The sequence below is a fragment of the Nylanderia fulva genome, unplaced genomic scaffold (assembly GCF_048542155.1).
Source record: "Nylanderia fulva isolate GAGA-0341 unplaced genomic scaffold, ASM4854215v1 Scaffold139, whole genome shotgun sequence".
NCBI lineage: Eukaryota > Metazoa > Arthropoda > Insecta > Hymenoptera > Formicidae > Nylanderia > Nylanderia fulva.
In genome coordinates, this window is record NW_028189611.1 from 247,761 (window position 1) to 266,949 (window position 19,189).

At 26.7% G+C, this 19,189-nt stretch overlaps 1 protein-coding gene and 1 long non-coding RNA gene across 16 annotated transcripts; both read right to left on the bottom strand.

Moving 5' to 3' along the window:
- Positions 1 to 2,122: 2,122 nt before the first annotated feature.
- Positions 2,123 to 8,179, bottom strand: LOC114935997 (uncharacterized). 14 transcript variants are annotated; one of them, XR_014924121.1, is made up of 11 exons: positions 7,729 to 8,172; positions 7,365 to 7,555; positions 7,136 to 7,251; positions 6,269 to 6,841; positions 6,050 to 6,162; positions 5,808 to 5,878; positions 5,317 to 5,374; positions 4,131 to 4,172; positions 2,943 to 3,078; positions 2,605 to 2,733; positions 2,123 to 2,400 (listed from the first exon to the last, which is right to left on the bottom strand). It is a non-coding gene; the product is annotated as an uncharacterized LOC114935997 (long non-coding RNA). The 14 variants fall into 14 exon arrangements; XR_014924120.1 differs by lacking the exon at positions 4,131 to 4,172 and having other exon boundaries at positions 7,729 to 8,171; XR_014924119.1 differs by lacking the exons at positions 4,131 to 4,172; positions 5,317 to 5,374 and having other exon boundaries at positions 7,729 to 8,170.
- A 3,833-nt stretch (positions 8,180 to 12,012) lies between these two features.
- Positions 12,013 to 18,778, bottom strand: LOC114929834 (uncharacterized). 2 transcript variants are annotated; one of them, XM_085480031.1, is made up of 8 exons: positions 18,638 to 18,778; positions 16,610 to 18,091; positions 16,292 to 16,522; positions 13,807 to 15,753; positions 13,496 to 13,726; positions 13,276 to 13,356; positions 12,956 to 13,066; positions 12,013 to 12,880 (listed from the first exon to the last, which is right to left on the bottom strand). In XM_085480031.1, exons 1-8 carry the CDS (start codon positions 18,648 to 18,650, stop codon positions 12,666 to 12,668), a joined length of 4,311 nt encoding a protein of 1,436 aa, XP_085336157.1. In that variant the 5' UTR covers positions 18,651 to 18,778; the 3' UTR covers positions 12,013 to 12,665. The 2 variants fall into 2 exon arrangements, with proteins under 2 accessions (XP_085336157.1, XP_085336158.1); XM_085480032.1 differs by lacking the exon at positions 12,013 to 12,880 and having other exon boundaries at positions 12,983 to 13,079.
- Positions 18,779 to 19,189: the final 411 nt, after the last annotated feature.

Consider the following 19,189-nt stretch of genomic DNA (forward strand, 5'->3'; position numbering starts at 1 on the left):
CCAGTACATCACACCGTCCAGATAAGTTTGGAAACACCTAAAGTTTTAGAGTATTTAGAGACAGATAAAGCATAATCGCATGGCAGTGATATCGGCGCAGATTTTTGGTATATGGACATATCGTGTAAGACGTTTAAATGACGATATATTTCCATTTAGAACGTCTTACAATATATTCATATCAAAAATCTGCGCAGATCGCTGCCATGCGACTGTTATTTATATCTGTAAAACGTGAGATGTTTCCAAACTTATTATATGGAGGGTATATCGTATATGTATATATATATATATATCGCGGGGAGATTATATATATACATATATACATACATACATACAGGGTAGGCCATTTTAATCTTTCCACTAAAATTTCTCAAAATCCAAAAATTTAAGACAAAAATGTTTCAGATAAAAGTTGTATGGTTTCAAGGGGGACATGAGATGGTGTCATTGATTTGACCTTGAATAGCCATTTGAAGGTTACGTGAAGGTCAACTTCAATTTCTTAAATGGAACACTATATTTTTCTTGCATACTTTTGTAGCTGACTTCGAGATCTTTCCAAAACACTACAATAAAATATTTTTTCATGAAGTATTTTTCGAGTTATTAAGGCTGCAAATTTGCAGTATTTTGACATAAAATACAAAATATCTTGGGAAATATTCATTTTTCGATTATCATACCTTAATACTTTTATGCACAGAATAATGAGATAAATCAGTTGATGTAAAGAAAACACATAGTTACCTTTAAAAAAAAATATGAAAATTGCAATAAGCAGTTAGATAATTTTTCTTTAAGACAACTATGTGTTTTCTTTACACCAATTGATTCGTCTCATTATTCTGTGCATAAAAGTATTAAGGTATGATAATCGAAAAATGAATATTTCCCAAGATATTTTGTATTTTATGTCAAAATACTGCAAATTTGCAGCCTTAATAACTCGAAAAATACTTCATGAAAAAATATTTTATTGTAGTGTTTTGGAAAGATCTCGAAGTCAGCTACAAAAGTATGCAAGAAAAAATATAGTGTTCCATTTAAGAAATTGAAGTTGACCTTCACGTAACCTTCAAATGGCTATTCAAGGTCAAATCAATGACACCATCTCATGTCCCCCTTGAAACCATACAACTTTTATCTGAAACATTTTTGTCTTAAATTTTTGGATTTTGAGAAATTTTAGTGGAAAGATTAAAATGGCCTACCCTGTATATATACAAATATATATATATATAATCTCCCCGAATACATACCTTACCAAGTACGTAATAGTGCGGATGTAAAACTACTACTGCGGATGTAAAACTACTAGTGCAGATGTAATACTAGTAGTGCGGATATAACACTACTAGTGCGGATGTAACACTACTAGTGTGGATGTAACACTACTAGTGCAAATTTCAATAGTGCGCGAAATTACTATTGATCTAGTGTGCACTAATAGTTCTATAGTTTTCAATTCAATAGTTTCTTTCCGTACGGGGTTGGCATCATAAAATAACAATGTAATATTTAAAAAATTTAAATTATTTTTCTTATTTATGCAATTTTTCTATGTATTTATACTGATATACATTACTCCGATTTTACCTTTTATAGATCGATAAATCAAATATAAAGCTACACAAAATAATTTGCAAGACAAAATTCGCGAAGTAGAGCATCAATATAGCTTTATGGATGATTTGCGACAACAATTGGAAGAAAAGGAGCAAAAGTATGGGAAAAATATCGAATCTGTGTCTCGTTTGAAACATAGTTGGGAAGTGAATAAATAATCTTTATAATTCTTATCAATTATCTAATCATTATTATATCAAAGATAATTTTATAATAATATATTTATATATTGTGTAGAAACACATACAACGAGTGGAAGCTCGCGACAAAGCGACTTTATAAAGTTGAGGAATTTGTACAGTTCTCTGGTGCAAAATTCTTTTACTGATATGCTCTCTCTAAGACAATATAAGGTAGCTATAGAAAGATGTTTCTTAACTACATTGTATTAATTGTTAGTACCTTTCTTATTTTATATTTTGAAACTTTTTATACCTTTCCCAAAGTTTTTATATTTTAATATATTAGATATATTATAGAATTAATAAAAACATTTTTGTTAATTTTTAAAAATTTCTTTATTTATTTATATTATTATTTATTTATAAAAATTATTATTATTTATAAAAAAAAATTAAAAATTATAATTAAAAATAATCGTTCGGCTTCCTCTTCCTACTACTCCTCGTCTCATTCCTCTTCCTCCTCGTCTCATTCCTCTTCCTCCTCTTCTCATTCCTCTTCCTCCTCTTGCTTTCCATTCCTCTTCTTTCTCCATTTCCTTCACGTGTTTCGTCTCTGTATTCTTTCCTACGCGCAGACCATTTATATCTATAAAGCATAGAGAGATTTTATTTATTTAATTTTTTTATACATATATATAACTGTTTATTTCATTTATTTATTAATAATTAGAGAGACAATATTATACTGCATGTATGCGTAAATGCTGTATTATATTCTAGCTTGATAAAAAAAAAAAAAAAAATATATATATATATACACAAAATTTAATTCAAAATTTAATAAACATACCTCGCATCACGTTCAACACGTCTTATTCCAGCCCGACGCTGCGTACGGGAATCGTCTTCGTCGTGCCAATGCTGATGTTGCTGTTGTTGGTGTTCTCTCTGTCCTTCGTCTCTTTCTCGCCTCTCTTCTCTAATAATAAAAGATATCAAAAATATATTATATATATATATATATATATATATATATATATGTTTATATATATATGCGTGCGTGCGTGTGTGAGTCGTGTGTGTGTGCGCGCGCGTGCGCGCGTGTACGTGTAATTATATACAAATATAATATTTTAATATATTGTATATAGTATATTTAAACATATATATAGAACAATATATATATACCTTTCTTCATCTGCTTCATCATCTGCTTCATCACTATCTTTTAAAAATTCCTCCAATTCTTTCTTCCTATTTTTTAATTTTTTTTTCTTTCTCCATTAATTCCTCCAACTTTCTCTTAGCTTCTTTTTTATCCATTCTATAATAAAAAAAACGTTATTACGTTTGTGCAAATATTTTATGTTTTATATATATATATATATATATATATATATATATGTTTGTCCCGGGCCAGTTTCCGGGACTTTTGACATCCCGTATTGGCAGATTCCGGGACATTTGGCATTTTCCAGGACTGACCTGGAAAAAATTTAGGTCCCACGGCAGTTTCCAGGACGCCCTGGAAACTGCCATTTAGATGAAATGGCAGATTCCAGGTCTGTACATTTAGATGTATATACATTAAATGTACAGACCTGGAAACTGCCATACACTTAAATGTATATATGTACATTTCGATGTATGACAGTTTCCAGGTCTGTACATTTAATCTAGAACTATATGGCAGTTTCCAGGTCTGTACATTTAAATGTATATACATCTAAATGTACAGACCTGGAAACTGCCATATATTTAAATGTATACATGTACGTTTCGGTGTATGGCAGTTTCCAGGTAAATGTATATACATCTAAATGTACAGACCTGGAATCTGCCATTGTATCTAAATGGCAGGTTCCAGAACGTCCTGGAAACTGCCGTAGGACATAAATCTTTTTCAAGATATACCTATACAAAGAAAATAATAAATTTTTTATAATATATAATTATTGCATATACAAATATATACATTTCATAAATATACATGATTTCTAAACGCAAAGATATAATTACTTGATATATTTTTATAACTTCAAAATTTTAGGCTTACTAAAAGCAATTTTAAAAAAGCAATATTGCAAATGTTAGTAAGAAATGATGAAAAGAAATTAAAATTGTTGTTATTGTCGTTATATTCAAACAACCAGATTGTAATAAAAAATAATAAGAATTTAATAAAATGAAGATTATTGATTTTATTGCAATACCGAGAAAAGAGAGAAACATATTTCTTCATTATAGCAATAATAAAATCATTAGTTAACATCAGTTATTATAAGATTATTATAATAAAATATGATATTTCAAATTTATTGATATAGAAATAAGATTTCTACATATACAAAGAGACACTATCTTAAGAAAACTTACACTGATCCCGAAATATTCACGAATGCAAACAACTTTGCAAACCTTGAAACGTAATACATAGTTAATAACAGAATTATATGAAAAAATAAACACAAAAAGTTTAGACATGTCAGAAGATTTCTCCAAATGTTAATGAAAACTTATTAAAACGCAAATCAAAATTATTTACATTATGGTTATATTCACCAAGCTCAAGTTTAAATAAAAATTAACAAAAATAAATCAGTACTTAACTAATTATAATGAAAATATTTTTCGCGGAATAATTTATTACTTCAGAATTTGAATTAAGATTTATAGAAATAATACAAATTTAAGATACAATATTTTCAAACAATTTTAACGGTCCTGGAAAATGCCGTATTTTCAATAATGCAAATAATTTTCCAGAACTTAAAACACAAGTCATTCTAATAGTAAGATTATATAAAAGAACGTCGACAAATTTAGAAGAACTCACCAGAAGCCTTCTCAAAATAATATTACTTCAAGTGTAAATGCAAATAATGTGTGCAAATTTACAAATTATCAAAACTAGTGATATTATTCTTATATATAAACATTCAATTTATACCGTATTAAATTAAAAAAATCAGCTTTCAGTAGTTAATCAAAATGTAAATATGATCTTTCGAAGTAGTATTTATTATAATTTCGAATTAAGACTTATAAAAGAATAAAAAGAGACAATATTTAAAAAAAGCTTTACTAATCCCGGAACATGCTGTGTATGTTCAAAAATGCAAATGTCTGAATAATTTAGAACTTATTATGTTGCTCTAATAGCAGAATTATAAAAAACTTCTCGATAACTGTAGACTTATCAGAAATCTTCTTAAAATAAAACTACTTCAAGTTTCAATGTAAATGTGTATGTGAAAATCTAAACCAAAATTTACTGTCGATATTATTCCATCCGAAAATTTAATTTGCATGGTATTAATACAAAAATCAACTGTCAACACATAATTACATGTAAATATGGTCTTTTGAAGTAGAATTTAATACTTGAAAGTTAAAATTTTAATTGAAATAATCCAAAGAAACATTATATTTAAAAAATTTAATCGGTCCCGGAACATGCCGTACGTTCAATAATGCAAATAATTTTTTAAATCTAAATACATAATACTCATTCTAATAGCAGAATTATTTGAAATAAGATCCTTGATAAATGTAGACTTACCAGTAACTTTCTTAAAATAAAACTACTTTAAGTTTCAATGCAAAGTGTATGTGAAAACCTAAAACAAAGTTTATTGAGAGTACTATTATATCCAAAGATTTAATTCACATGGTTTTAATAAAAAAAAGTCAGCTCTCAATAAATAATTATATGTAAATATGATCTTTTAAAGTAGAAATTAATAACTGAAAATTAAAATTTATAATGAAAATTATTTCATTTTGTATTAACAAAGAGGACAATTTAAGAAAGTTTTGTCGGTCCCGAAACATGCCGTATGTTTAAAAATGCAAATATCTTTTCAGAATTTAAAACTTATTATGTCACTCTAAAAGCAGGACTATATAAAACAAAATTCTCGATAATTGTATACTTAAAAAAGTCTTCTTAAAAATAAACCTACTTCTTAAGTTTCAATGCAAGTGTAAATGTGAAAACCTAAACCAAAATTACTGATTTTATTGTTATATACAAAGACATAATTTACATACCTTTAATCCAAATATCAGATCGCAACATGTAATTATAATGTGAATATGATCTTTTAAAGTAGCAATTAAAACTGCAAATAAAAATTTATAATGAAATACTACAAAGACGCGATAATTAAAAAAAAATGTTATCGGTCCCGAAACATGCCGTATGTTTAAAAATGCAAATACTTCTGAATTTAAAACGTCCCCCACACAGCGAAAATTATATGACATAAATTCCTCAACAACTTTAAACTTACCAGAAGCTCTTCTTAAAATAGAATTATTTCGACCATTAATGCATTGATGTGTGTGGACATCCAAACAAAAATTAATGCATTATACCCGAATATTCAATTTAAATTGTTTTAATCTACAAATCCATTTTCAACACTTAATTATAATGTAAATATGATATTTTAAAGTAAAATATAACTAGAAATTAAAATTTTAATGGAAATAATACGAAAAAGCAATACCTTACATAAATTTATGCTGTCCTAGAAAATGCCATATACTCAAAAATGCAAATAGCTTTACAGAATTTAAAACTTATTATGTTGCTCTAATAGCAGGATTATATGAGACAAAATTCTCGTGAAATGTAGACTTACCAGAAGCCTTCTAAAAAATAAATCTACTTCAAGATTCAATGAAAATGTGTGTGTGAAAAAACTTAAACCAAAATGAATGACTTTACTATTATATCCAAAGAGATTTACTTAACTTTAAAATCCAAATATCAGCTCTCAACACGTAATTATAACGTAAATACGATTTTTTGAAATAAAATTTTATAACAAGATATTAGACTTTATATAGAAATAATACAGATCGACATTACTTTAATACATTTTTTTATTGGTCCCGGAATTTGCCAAATATTAAAAAATGCAAATATCTTTCCAGAATTTAAATCTTATTATGTCGCTCTAATAGCAGGATTATATAAAGCCAAAGTTTCTTACAACTTGCGACTTACCAGAAGCCTTCTTAAAAATAAACCTACTTCTCTCTCGCAGTAGTCTCAACGCAAATGTGGGTGTGAAAACCTAAACCAAAATTATTGACTTTATTCTTATATACGGAGATACAATTAACATATTTTTAATCCAAATATTAGAACCTAACACATAATTATAATGTGAATATGATCTTTCGAAGTAGAAATTAATAACGGAAAATTAAAATTTATAATAAAATAATACAAGGAAGCAATAATTTAAGAAAAATGACATCCCAAAACATGCCGTATCTTCAAAATAGCAAATAATTTTTCTGAATTTAAAACGTCCCCCTTATAGTGATATTATATGACAAAGAATCCTCGATAACTATAAACTTACCAAAAGCCCTTTTTAAAATAGAATTATTATTTCAACCATTAATGCATTGATGTGTGTGGACATTCAAACCAAAATTAATGCATTATAGCTGAAGATACAATTTAAATCGTTTTAATCTAAAAATCCATTCTCAATTAGCACTTAATTATAATGTGAATATAATACTTTGAAGTAGAATGTAATAACTAAAAATTAAAATTTATGTAGAAATAATACAAAAAAGCATTACCTTATAAAAAGTTTAGCGGTCCCGGAAAATGCCGTATGCTCAAAAATGCAAATATCTTTCCAGAATTTAAAACTTATTATGTTTCTCTAATAGCAGAATTATATGAAACAAAATTCTTGATAACTTTAAACTTGTTAGAAGCCTTCTTAAAAATAAACTTCAAGATTCTATGCAAATACGTATGTGAAAATCTAAACCAAAATTTCTTGACGTTACTATTATATATCCGAAGATTCAATTCACATATCGTTTTAATTCAAAAGTAAGCTCTTAGCATAAAATTATATATAAATATAGTTTTTTGAAGTAGAATTTAATAACTCAAAGTTAAAATTTATATTTAAATAATACAAAGAAACATTACTTTTAAAAATTTTATCGGTTCCGGAACATGCCGTACGTTCAATAATGCAAATAATTTTTCTATAACCTAAAAACATAATACTCGCTCTAATAGCAGAATTATTTGAAACAAATTTCTCGATAACTTTAGACCTACCAGTAGCGTCCTTAAAATAAAACTGCTTCAAGTTTCAATGCAAATGTGTATTTGAAAACCTAAACCAAAATTTATTGACGTTACTATTATATATCCGAAGATTCAATTCACATGGTTTTAATTCAAAAGCTAGCTTTCAATATATAATTATATGTATTAATATGATCTTTTCACGTAGAATTTAATAACTAAAAATTAAAATTTATATTTGACACAACAAGAAGGATTGGATAACTACATCATACAGGAATACTGCACATCGTGTATTTCACAAGACAAACTTTTATATCAATATGGCGATGGCGAGAGAGAACATTAATTATAAATTAATATAGATGGTCGATCGGGACGACCAAAAAGATTATAAATAGCGACACCACAGTTCGCGTTGATTGGCTAGCTTAGCAATATTGTTATAGATGTGATCGTTAATGCTCTAACAATATTGCAATAATACAAAATAAAATTATTTAAAAAATAGTTTATCGGTCCCGGAACATGCTGTATGTACACTAATCGTATGCAAATAGCTTTTAAAACTTTACAACATTATATCTCGTTTGAATAGCAAGCTTATATAAAAAATCTGTATAATCTTAGACTTTTATCAAAAGTATTCTAAAAACTACTTTAATAAAAAATGATATAAAATCAAATTGAAATTATACTGACGAATGTTCAATTTAAATCGTTTTAATCCAAAAATCGATTCTCGAATAATTAATTATAAATTAATTATAAAAATCGATTCTCCAATAATTAATTATAATGTCAATATAATCTTTCGAAATAGAAATTAATAACTAAAAACTTAAAATGAAATAATACAGAGGCAATAATTTAAAATTTTTTTCTGTCCCGAAACATGCCGTATGTTCAAAAATGCAAATAATTTTCCTGAATTTAAAACGTCCCCCTCTAAATAATAATATTACATGACAAACTTTTAATTATAATGTAAATATGCTATTTCAAAGTAAAATTTAATAATTTAAAATTAAAATTTACATAGAAATAATAAAAAGAGACATTACTTTATAAAAATTTTAGCAGTACCGTAATATACCGTATGTTCAAAAATGCAAATCATTTTCTTGATTTTAACACGTCCCCTTCATAGCGATATTATATGACAAAAACTCTTCGATAACTTTAAACTTACCACACACACACACACACACACACAAAAGCCCTTTTTAAAATAAAATAATTATTTTAACCAATTATGCAAATGATGTGTGTGGGCATCCAAATAAAAATTAATACATTCCATCCGAATATTCAAATTAAATCGTTTTAATCTAAAAATCCATTCTCAACACTTAATTATAAAGTGAATATGATATTTTGAAGCAGAACTAAATAACTGAAAATTTAAATTTACATAGAAATAATACAAAGAAACATTAGTTTACAAAAATTTTAGCGATTCCGGAATATGCCGTATGCGCAGAAATGCAAAAACCTTTCCAAAGTTTAATATTACGTCGCTCTAATAGCAGGATAATATGAAACAAATAATTCCTCGATACCTTTTGACTTACCAGCAGCTTTTTTAAAAATAAACTTACTTCAAGTTTCAATGCAAATATGGATGTGAAAACCTAAACCAAAATTATTGACCTGATTGTTATATTCGAAGACACAATTTACATAGCTTTAATCCAAATGTCGAAATATCAGCTCTTAACACGTAATTATAATGTGAATATGATCTTTCGAAGTAGAAGCTAATAACTGCAAATTAAAATTTATAATGAAATAATACAAAAAGACGATAATTTAAAAAATGTTGTCGGTCCCGAAACATGCTATATATATGTTCAAAAATGGAAACATCTTTCGAGAATTTAAAACGTATTACGTCGCTAATAGCAGGATTATATAAAATAAAATTTTCGTTAACGTTAGACTTATCAGAAGCTTTTTTAATACGTAAATATAATTTGAATATGATCTTTCAAATAGAAATTACTGAAAATTAAAATTTATATAGAAATAATAGAAAGAGACATTACTTTACAAAAATTTTAGCGGTCCCCGAATATGCCGTATGTCCAAAAATGCAAATATCTTCCCATAATTTAAAACTTATTATGTCACTCTAATAGCAGGATTATCTGAAACAGAATTCTCGATAACTTTTAGACTTACCACAAGCCTTCTTAAAAATAAACTTACTTCAAGTTTCAATGCAAATGTAGGTGAGCTTTAATTCAAAAATTAGCTCTCTCATATAAGTATAATGTGAATGTGATCTTTCGAATAGAAATTAATAACTGGAAATTAAAATTTATATAGAAACAGTACAAAGAAGCTATATAATTTAAAAAAAAAAACGGTGTCGGAATATATCGAAACATGTCGTATGTTCAAAAACGCAAATAATTTATTTGAATTTAAAACGTTCCCCTCATAGCGAAATTATATGACAAAAAGGTTTTGATAACTTTAAACTTATCAGAAGCCCTTCTAAAAATAGAATTATTATTTCAATCATTAATGCAAATAATGTGTGTGGACATCCAAATAAAAATTAATGCATTACACCCGAAGATTTAATTTAAATCGTTTTAATCTAAAAATCCATTCTCAACACTTAATCACAAATGACATTTAATTAAATATGACATTTCGAAGTAGAATTTAATAACTGAATATTAAAATTTATGTAGACATAATACAAAATACATAAGACATTAATTTACAAAAATGTTAATGGTCCCGGAATAGGTCGTATGTTCAAAATGCAATTACCTTTCCAGAATTTAAAACTTATAACGTCGCTCTAATAGCAAGATTATATAAAACAAAATTCTTGATAACGTTAGACTTACCAGAAGCCTTCTTAAAAATAAATCTACTTCTCAAGTTTCAATGCAAATATAAATGTGAAAAACTAAACAAAAAATTATTGATTTTACTGTTACATGCGAAAACAATTTACATAGTTTTAATCCAAGCATCAGCTCTCAACGCGTAATTATAATGTAAATATGATCTTTTAAAGTAAAAATTAATGACTGCAAATTAAAATTTATAATGAAATACAAAAAAGCGATAATTTAAAAAAACTGTCGATCCCGAAACATGCCGTATGATCAAAAATACAAATAATTTTTCTGAATTTAAAACGTCCCTCTCATGGCGATATTACATGACAAAAAATCCTCGATAACTTTAAAATTACCAGAAGCAAATAATGTGTGTGAACACTCAAACCAAAACTAATGCATTTTATATCCGATGATTTAATTCGTTTTAATTTAAAAATCCATTCTCAACACTTAATTATAATGTGAATATGATATTTCAAAGTAGAATTTAATAATTGAAATTAACATTTATATAGAAATAATACAAAGAGACATTACTTTACAAAAATTGTAGCGGTCTCGGAATATGCCATGTGTTCAAAAATGCAAATATTTTTCCAGAATTTAAAACTTATTAAGTCGCTCTAATATCAGTATTATATAAAACAAAATTCTCGATGACTTTTTTTAGACTTACCAGAAGCCTTCTTAAAAATAAATCTACTTCAAGTTTCAGTGCAAATGTGGGTGTAAAAACCTAAACCAAAATTATTAACTTTACTCTTATGTAAGAAGATCGATTCAATTCGCATGGTGTTAATATAAAAATCAATAACATGTTAACAGTTAATTATATGTAAATATGGTCTTTTGAAGTAGAATGTAATAACGGAAAGTTAAAATTTATACCGAAATAATACAAAGAAACATTACATTTAAAAAATTTTATCCGTCCCGGAACATGCCGTACGTTCAATAATGCAAATAATTTTTCTATAACCTAAAAACATAATACTCACTCTAATAGCAGAATTATTTGAAGCAAAATCCCCGATACCAGTAGCCTTCTTAAAATAAAATAAAACTACTTCAAGTTTCAATGCAAATGTGTATTTGAAAACCTAAACTAAAATTTATTGACGTTATTATATATCCGAATTTAAGATTCAAATCATATGATTTTACTTCAAAAGTTAGCTCTCAACATATAATTATATGTAAACAAGTTTTTTTGAAGTAGAATTTAATAATTAAAAATTAAAATTTTTATTTGACAGAACGAGATATGCGATATCTAAATCACACAGGAAAAAATATAATACTGCACATCGTGTATTTGCACGAGACAAACTTTTATATCAATATGGCGAGAGATAACTAATTATAAATCAATATAGATGATCGATCGAGACAATCAAAAACGTTATAAACGGCGACACCACATTTTGTCTTAATTGGCTAGCTTAGCAATTGTTATAGCAGATGTGGATCGCTAATGCTCTAACAATTTCGCAAGAACATATAATTCAAAACTTAAAAGTGAAACTTAAATTTCAATTTTATAATTTCTTATTTTATTAAATATATTATGTAATAAATGTATTTTGCTTTACTTATAAGAAAAGAAAACTTATTGTTAACTTTTATTGCTAATAAGTAATATTAGCATATATATAATAAGAAATAAACTTGGACATTTCATAACAAATTAATGCAGTAATTGAAACTTACAATAGAGAAACTAAAAAATAAAAAACATTCTGCCTTCAAAAATAAAAATACATATCTTAATTTTAGTAATTAAAATTTATAATCAAAAAGTTAATAGACTCAAAAATTAAAAACATATTATTTTAAAAAATAAAAATGCATATCTAAAATGGCATAATTGAAATTTGTAAAATCAAAATCTTAATAAACTCAAAAATCAAAAATAGGATGCCATAAAATATAACAATACATCTTAAAAATTAAATGTAGATACATTTACTCAAAAGTCTTATTTTTTTTTAATTGGTTGTGTAACCATGTTTTTATGACATCAGTTTTTCTATCTCTTAGAACATTATATTTCATTTTAACTTTTTCTATCTCCGATAAAGGTGGTAATATTCCTTTACGTGTATAATGTGAAAAATATGTTTTTGCATTTTTTATCTCTTCATTTGTCCATCGTTTTTTTTTCTTATATGTTTCACGACCTGTAATACAAATAATTCATGATAAAAAATAATTGAAAGAGATCTTGATGTAACATCTAATTATTATATAGTTACATGATTGATTTTTGCGCTTCCTTTTTCTGTTTTCGCTGTTTATACTTTCATTAGAACTGTTTGAGCTCATATTCATTACATAATCTGATATGTCACTATCTGAATCTTTTCCTATTAAAAAAAACTATAATATAAACATGAAATCCAAATGTAAAGAGAATAAGAAAAAGAGATCAAATTATATTTTAAAATATACATTTTGTTTAACCTAATTGTTTTTATTTAGATATAAATATGTAATAAAAAAACTTTTGATTATTAATTCACACATTGATACAAATAATTTTGATATATACTTATATATATATATATATACTTACGATAAATTAGACCTTTGTTTTTAGAATAAATATTTCGTTTCTTTCGTAGATTTGAAACTTGTTTGCTCTCTCTGTCTCTTTCTAGATTAAATTTAAATGTTATTTAATTTTAATTTTATTGTTATTAAAATCTTTTTAAGGGGATACATCTTATATAGATCAAAATAATAAATAAAAGGAAAATTATTTAATAAAAGAAAATAATATAAAAACAATATACCTTTATCTTTATTCTTCTTCTGTTCGGTTTGTATTTTTTTTATCACGTTATTTTGTTTTCTTTTATTTTGCGGAATTTGTTTTTGCTTTATTTCTTGTTTCTTTTTTTTCGGTATTTCCTTATTTTTTTTCGTTTCTACTGAGGTATCAATAGTTTCTTCATTTGTATCGACAAATGTTTGTGAGATATCAGTAGATACTTCATTTAAATCGACAATTGTCTGTGTTATATCTAATAAACAAAAATATAATTAGTAAATTAAAAATAATCTTTAATTATAGTTAGTAATGTTTAAGTATAGTTGCTATAACCTTGATTATTGAAAGAAAGATTATCCTTTTCATTGTTCATAGTTACATCAGTTTCGTTAGAGGTTGTCGTATCCACACCTTGAGCTTTTTCTAAAATTTTTGACATTTCTAGTATATCAACTTTAGCAACAGGTTGTCTGTAAATTTCTTTGTGTATATGTTCATGATGACCCATAAAGTTTGCTACCCTTGTTACTTGATTATCTGATAAATTTAAATCCACACATTTTGTTGCGACATGTTTGCGCAAAGCAGTACCACGAAGGGAGGAAATATTTTTAGCTCCACATTCACTTGCAAAACCTCGCATTAGTTTACAAGCTCTTAAATGTTTATAGTGATCTTTGTTAACACTAGGTAATCCAAACACGAAAGGATTATTTGGTGGCACCTTAGCATTTGTCCGAAATTGTAATAAAAGTTGAATACTTTTGAACATTTGCGCATCTAATAGTACTGGAACTGTTCTATTTAATTTACCGCGAATAGTAAATCTAACATATTTATGAGTTGTGCCGGTTTGTGTAGAAAATTTACATATAGTGTTAGGTCCACAGGCGCATTCATGGTTTTTATAGTCATTAATTAAAATTCTTTCAGTTTCTCCGGCTCTACGACGATTAAATACTTGAATGGCTATGAGTGTTGCTTCAGCTAGTGCTTTACATACTTCATATGAAAATTCTTTTGATAATACTTTAATATTTTCGTGTATTTTTTTTTTCAAATAGTCACTTAAAATTTTAATATCACTTGTTCGAGGCAATACTATCTTTTTGTGCCGTTTTACTTTTGTATGAGTTTCTATCACCACTTTATTTACAGTTCCACTAAAATCTACATCATAAATCTTCATAAAATCCTCAACATTTTTCCGTTTTATTAAATCATTGTCTACCATGTATGTAACATCTAAGATTTTACCGATCTTTTTTATACAAGTGCCGAGAGTAGATGCATTAGTTGGACGTTTATACATGTTTGTTTTGTAATCAAATTCTGCGATATCATTAATTGCCTCAATTACTGTTTTATAAAATTGTGGATCATATGCAGCAGCTATAGTATTAATTTCGGAGTTTCGATTTCTCAAAGCTAGTACGAAACGACCTAAAAGGCGTAAATGAGCTCGTATATAATTATTCTGATGTTGATGAACTTGGCTTTTGCACATATTATTTCCATATAAAATAATTGCACGGTCATATCTTATAGCTTTGGATATTTCATCTTCTTGTAAGACCGGTAATATTTCTACTCTCATTCTTCTGCTTGTTTCTGGATGATATCTGCCAAGAACCCTTCGAGCATTTTGTAAAATTTGTCGAGAGGAACTTGAACTTGAATTTTTATTGTCCTTACATTGTTGTACATGATGTCTTAAATTATTTTGCGCATAAAATCCATTACAATAAGGACAATTAACAAAATTTGTACCATTCCGTTTAGTCTCTTTTGTAGGTCTTCTAACAGTTATCAATTTCCCATGATTATAGTCCTTTGTTGCGTTGAAAATAAAGTTTCCTTTTTTTCTTATGCTTGCTATTTTGTGCCAACGTTCAGCACATCCTTTTGGTAAGTTTAAGAAATCTTTAACTTGATCTTCATCACAGTGTTTATTTTCCAAATGACGCGCTATTTTAGTTTGTAAAGTCTTGCAAAATACACAAAAATTTTTTTTGTTATCACCTTTAGGACCATTTGACATTTCAGCAGTTAATTCCAAATCATTACATGCACTATTTCCAGGAACATTAAATTTTAATTGACTATATTCATCGCTTTCGGATGCACTGTTTGTTTCATTAATACTATTATTATTAATATCAGAATCATTTGCCGTTACTTCTGTATTATTAATTTCTGATGAACATTGAGTTTCATCAGTTGGGTTGTATTCACTGGTATTTTGAGTTTCACTCATTTTTAAACTCTTATTGCTATCATCTAAAATAAAAAATGTATATAAACAGTATATCTAAAAGTATATCTAAAATCGTGTAGCTAAACAATTTAGTATATAGGATGTCCTAAAATCATTTGGAAACGATTTCTCCTCTGTGAAAATGTCGAGGCACCAATAGTTTCCTAATTATAATTAATTAAGAAAGAAGGGTGTTTCGTAAATTATACTCTGTAGAGATAAAATGTTAATAAAATTAAGTTATTCAGTTAATTTCAAGTAGAGTTTATTTTAATAGAATTTTAAGGTTTAATTAAGAAAGCCCATGGCGACAAAAAATATAATCTTGTAAAAAAAGTAATGACACTTTCGCAGAGAAAAAATCTCCAAATGGCCTCAATAATCTGTCATCAAGAAGAGGAACTCTAGTTGTGAAACACACGATATATATGTAAATATATACTATATCAGATAAAACATATTCCAGTATCTTATTTTTAAAATAAATTAATAAATATAATTAATTTTTATAAATAAATATAAAATATCTAAAATCTTTATAAATTATTTTCTACCACTTACCACAGTTTGATAAATTTAAAAATGATGTAGATTTCTCATTAGATAATTTAAATTTCGAATATTTATTTCTTGTTGTAGATTTAAGTATTCTTTTTCGTTCCATCTCAATGTTTGTTGGTGTTGTTTTTAAGATAGCATATGATTTATTACATACAATATTTTCAGTAATTTTTGGCGTTATTTTCTTTGAATTACAATCATTAAAATGCGTACTGATTTTCTGATGTGTGTCTTTAGAATACAAAAAACAATTATTAAAAAATTTACACTAATATTTATACTAATCTAATATACAAAATATTTTAAAAAATAATTTACCTTTAATTTCTGCATGAATAATAGGAGAGCCAATATTAATCATGTTTTGATTTATATTCTCTTTATCTTGTAGATCAATTGATATTAATTCTTCATTGTTATGTATATGCATTGGCGAGTCTTTATTTTCAGTAACAACAAAATTGTTATTATTCATATAATTTCCATTTAAATTATTTTCAGTCAATTCATTATTTGCGTTGCTATGCGTTTGTTGATCAATATTAAAAAGTAACTCACACATATTTTCTGATATTGAAGATTCTTTATTTAAAATGAATATTAAACTTGAATCTATAATATCACTTATATTGCTAGATGTATTAGCTTTATCATTGCACTCATTCACTGTGCTTTCAGTGACATCTAAATTTACTTTTTCGCTGACATCTAAAGCAGTTTCTATTATTTCACTGACATCTAAAGTAGTTTTCACTCTTTCATTGATCTCTAAAGTAGTTTCTGTTCCTTCACTGACATCTAAAGCAGCTTTTATTCTTTCGCTGACATCTAAAGCAGTTTCTATTCTTTCGCTGACATCTAAATCAGTTTTCACTTTTTCATTGACCTCTAAAGTAGTTTCTGTTTCTTCACTAACATCTAAAGTAGCTTTTATTCTTTTGCTGACATCTAAAGCAGTTTCTATTCTTTCACTGACATCTGTAGTAGTTTTCACACTTTCATTGACCTCTAAAGTAGTTTCTGTTCCTTCGCTAACATCTAAAATAGCTTTTATTTCTTCATTGACCTCTAAAGTAGTTTTTATTCCTTTGCTGATATCTAAAGTAGCTTTTATTTGTTCGCTGATATCTAAAGCAGTTTCTATTCTTTCGCTGACATCTAAAGTAGTTTTCACTCTTTCATTAACCTCTAAAGTAGTTTCTGTTTCTTCGCTAATATCTAAAGTAGCTTTTATTCTTTCACTGACATCTGAAGTAGTTTTCACACTTTCATTGACCTCTAAAGTAGTTTCTGTTCCTTCGTTAACATCTAAAGTAGCTTTTATTTTTTTATTGACCTCTAAAGTAGTTTTTATTCCTTTGCTGATATCTAAAGTAGCTTTTATTTGTTCGCTGACATCTAAAGCAGTTTCTGTTCTTTCGCTGACATCTAAAGTAGTTTTCATTCTTTCATTAACCTCTAAAGTAGTTTCTGTTTCTTTGCTGACATCTAAAGTAGTTTTCATTCTATCACTGACATTTAAAGTAGTTTTAATTTTTTTGCTGTTATCTAAAGTAGTCTGTATTCTTTCGCTGACATCTAAAGAAGTCTCCATTCTTTTGTCATCTAAAGTAATTTCTGGCTCACAATTGCTACTTGTAATAAAATTGTTATTATCCACATTAGCTAAACTTGTCTTCTCTTTATGTTTTGCAATGTCTACTAGTTTGATTGCTACATTTCGTATTTTAAAATTTTTTTCTGAAACTGATTGGCTTGGATGATCAATGTTTTTCTTATTTATAGGTCGCTGTTTAGTACCTTTATTTAAAAATAATATATTTATTTATAGTATAAAGTAAAGTAATATATGCATTAAAAGTATATTATACGTAATATAATAAAATTGAAGTAATTAGCAATTTTAAAGAAATATTTTTATAAAAGATTAAGGTGCATGAAAATATTATATCAAGTAATATATGAAAAACAAACTACTTTCTAATTTCATTAAAAAATCACTCTTCAAAATATTATGGAAATAATAAGCGTGATCTACAATACGTGGAGTAAGCCTGGCGTAAAGAGTAATAATATTTTCGAGGAGGTTATTTTCAGTTTAAAAAGCTGGATTAAGGACATAAGCGTAAGAGTAAAAGTAGGAGTAGTAAGAATACAATTAATTTATTTCGTTTACGCCGTTAATTCAACTTGTTTAAACCGAAAATAATCTTCTTATTTTTCTACTCTTACTCGATCCTTACGCCAACCTTACTTTTCACGTATTGTAGACCACGCTTTATTACAAGCAGAGAAAATAACGTAAATTATTACACGTCAGACGTAATTAATAAAATATTTTCTTACGTTTTGCTGGCATTTTTATTCTTTCGTAACACTCAGTAAGTTAAATTAACGGTTGTTCGTGATGGAATACATCAAGAACTTTAGTTGTTAAGACGAGCCGGGTTTTTCCCGCGGCGGGACCATAATAACGATATCGGTAGAAAGTAAAGCGAGTCATTTTCATGGATGCGCAGTAGATCAACCAATCACATTCGGCCCATTTCATGAAAATTCAATATGACTGATAGCAAGTCACAAAGGTAGTAAAAATTACATTTTTATATATATGTATATCGTATATATATATATATATATATATACAGAATGTCTAGTAAGAATTGTATCAACGCTCGTGAGAGCGGAGAAAGGTATAGTAAACTGAAGAAAAAAGTTCTTTATTTTTTTTGAAAATTTTGTAATAATTATTGAGATATTAATTAAAAAGAATTGGCAAATTTTTGTTGTTAGCAGTTTTTATCAGTATCCTATATTTATATTCTCCAATAATTTATTTCCTCCAATTATTTACTTAATTTAAATATATTTATGTCTTGAAATAAATCAAAAGTATGA

Bases quoted from the DNA above. Each gene is read 5' to 3' on its own strand.
- LOC114929834 (XM_085480031.1), bottom strand. The intron at 15,754-16,291 runs GTAAGTGGTAGA...TTTTTATTTTAG, and splicing joins TTTAAATTTATCAAACTGTG to ATGATAGCAATAAGAGTTTA. The intron at 13,727-13,806 runs GTTATAGCAACT...TTTGTTTATTAG, and splicing joins TCTTTCTTTCAATAATCAAG to ATATAACACAGACAATTGTC.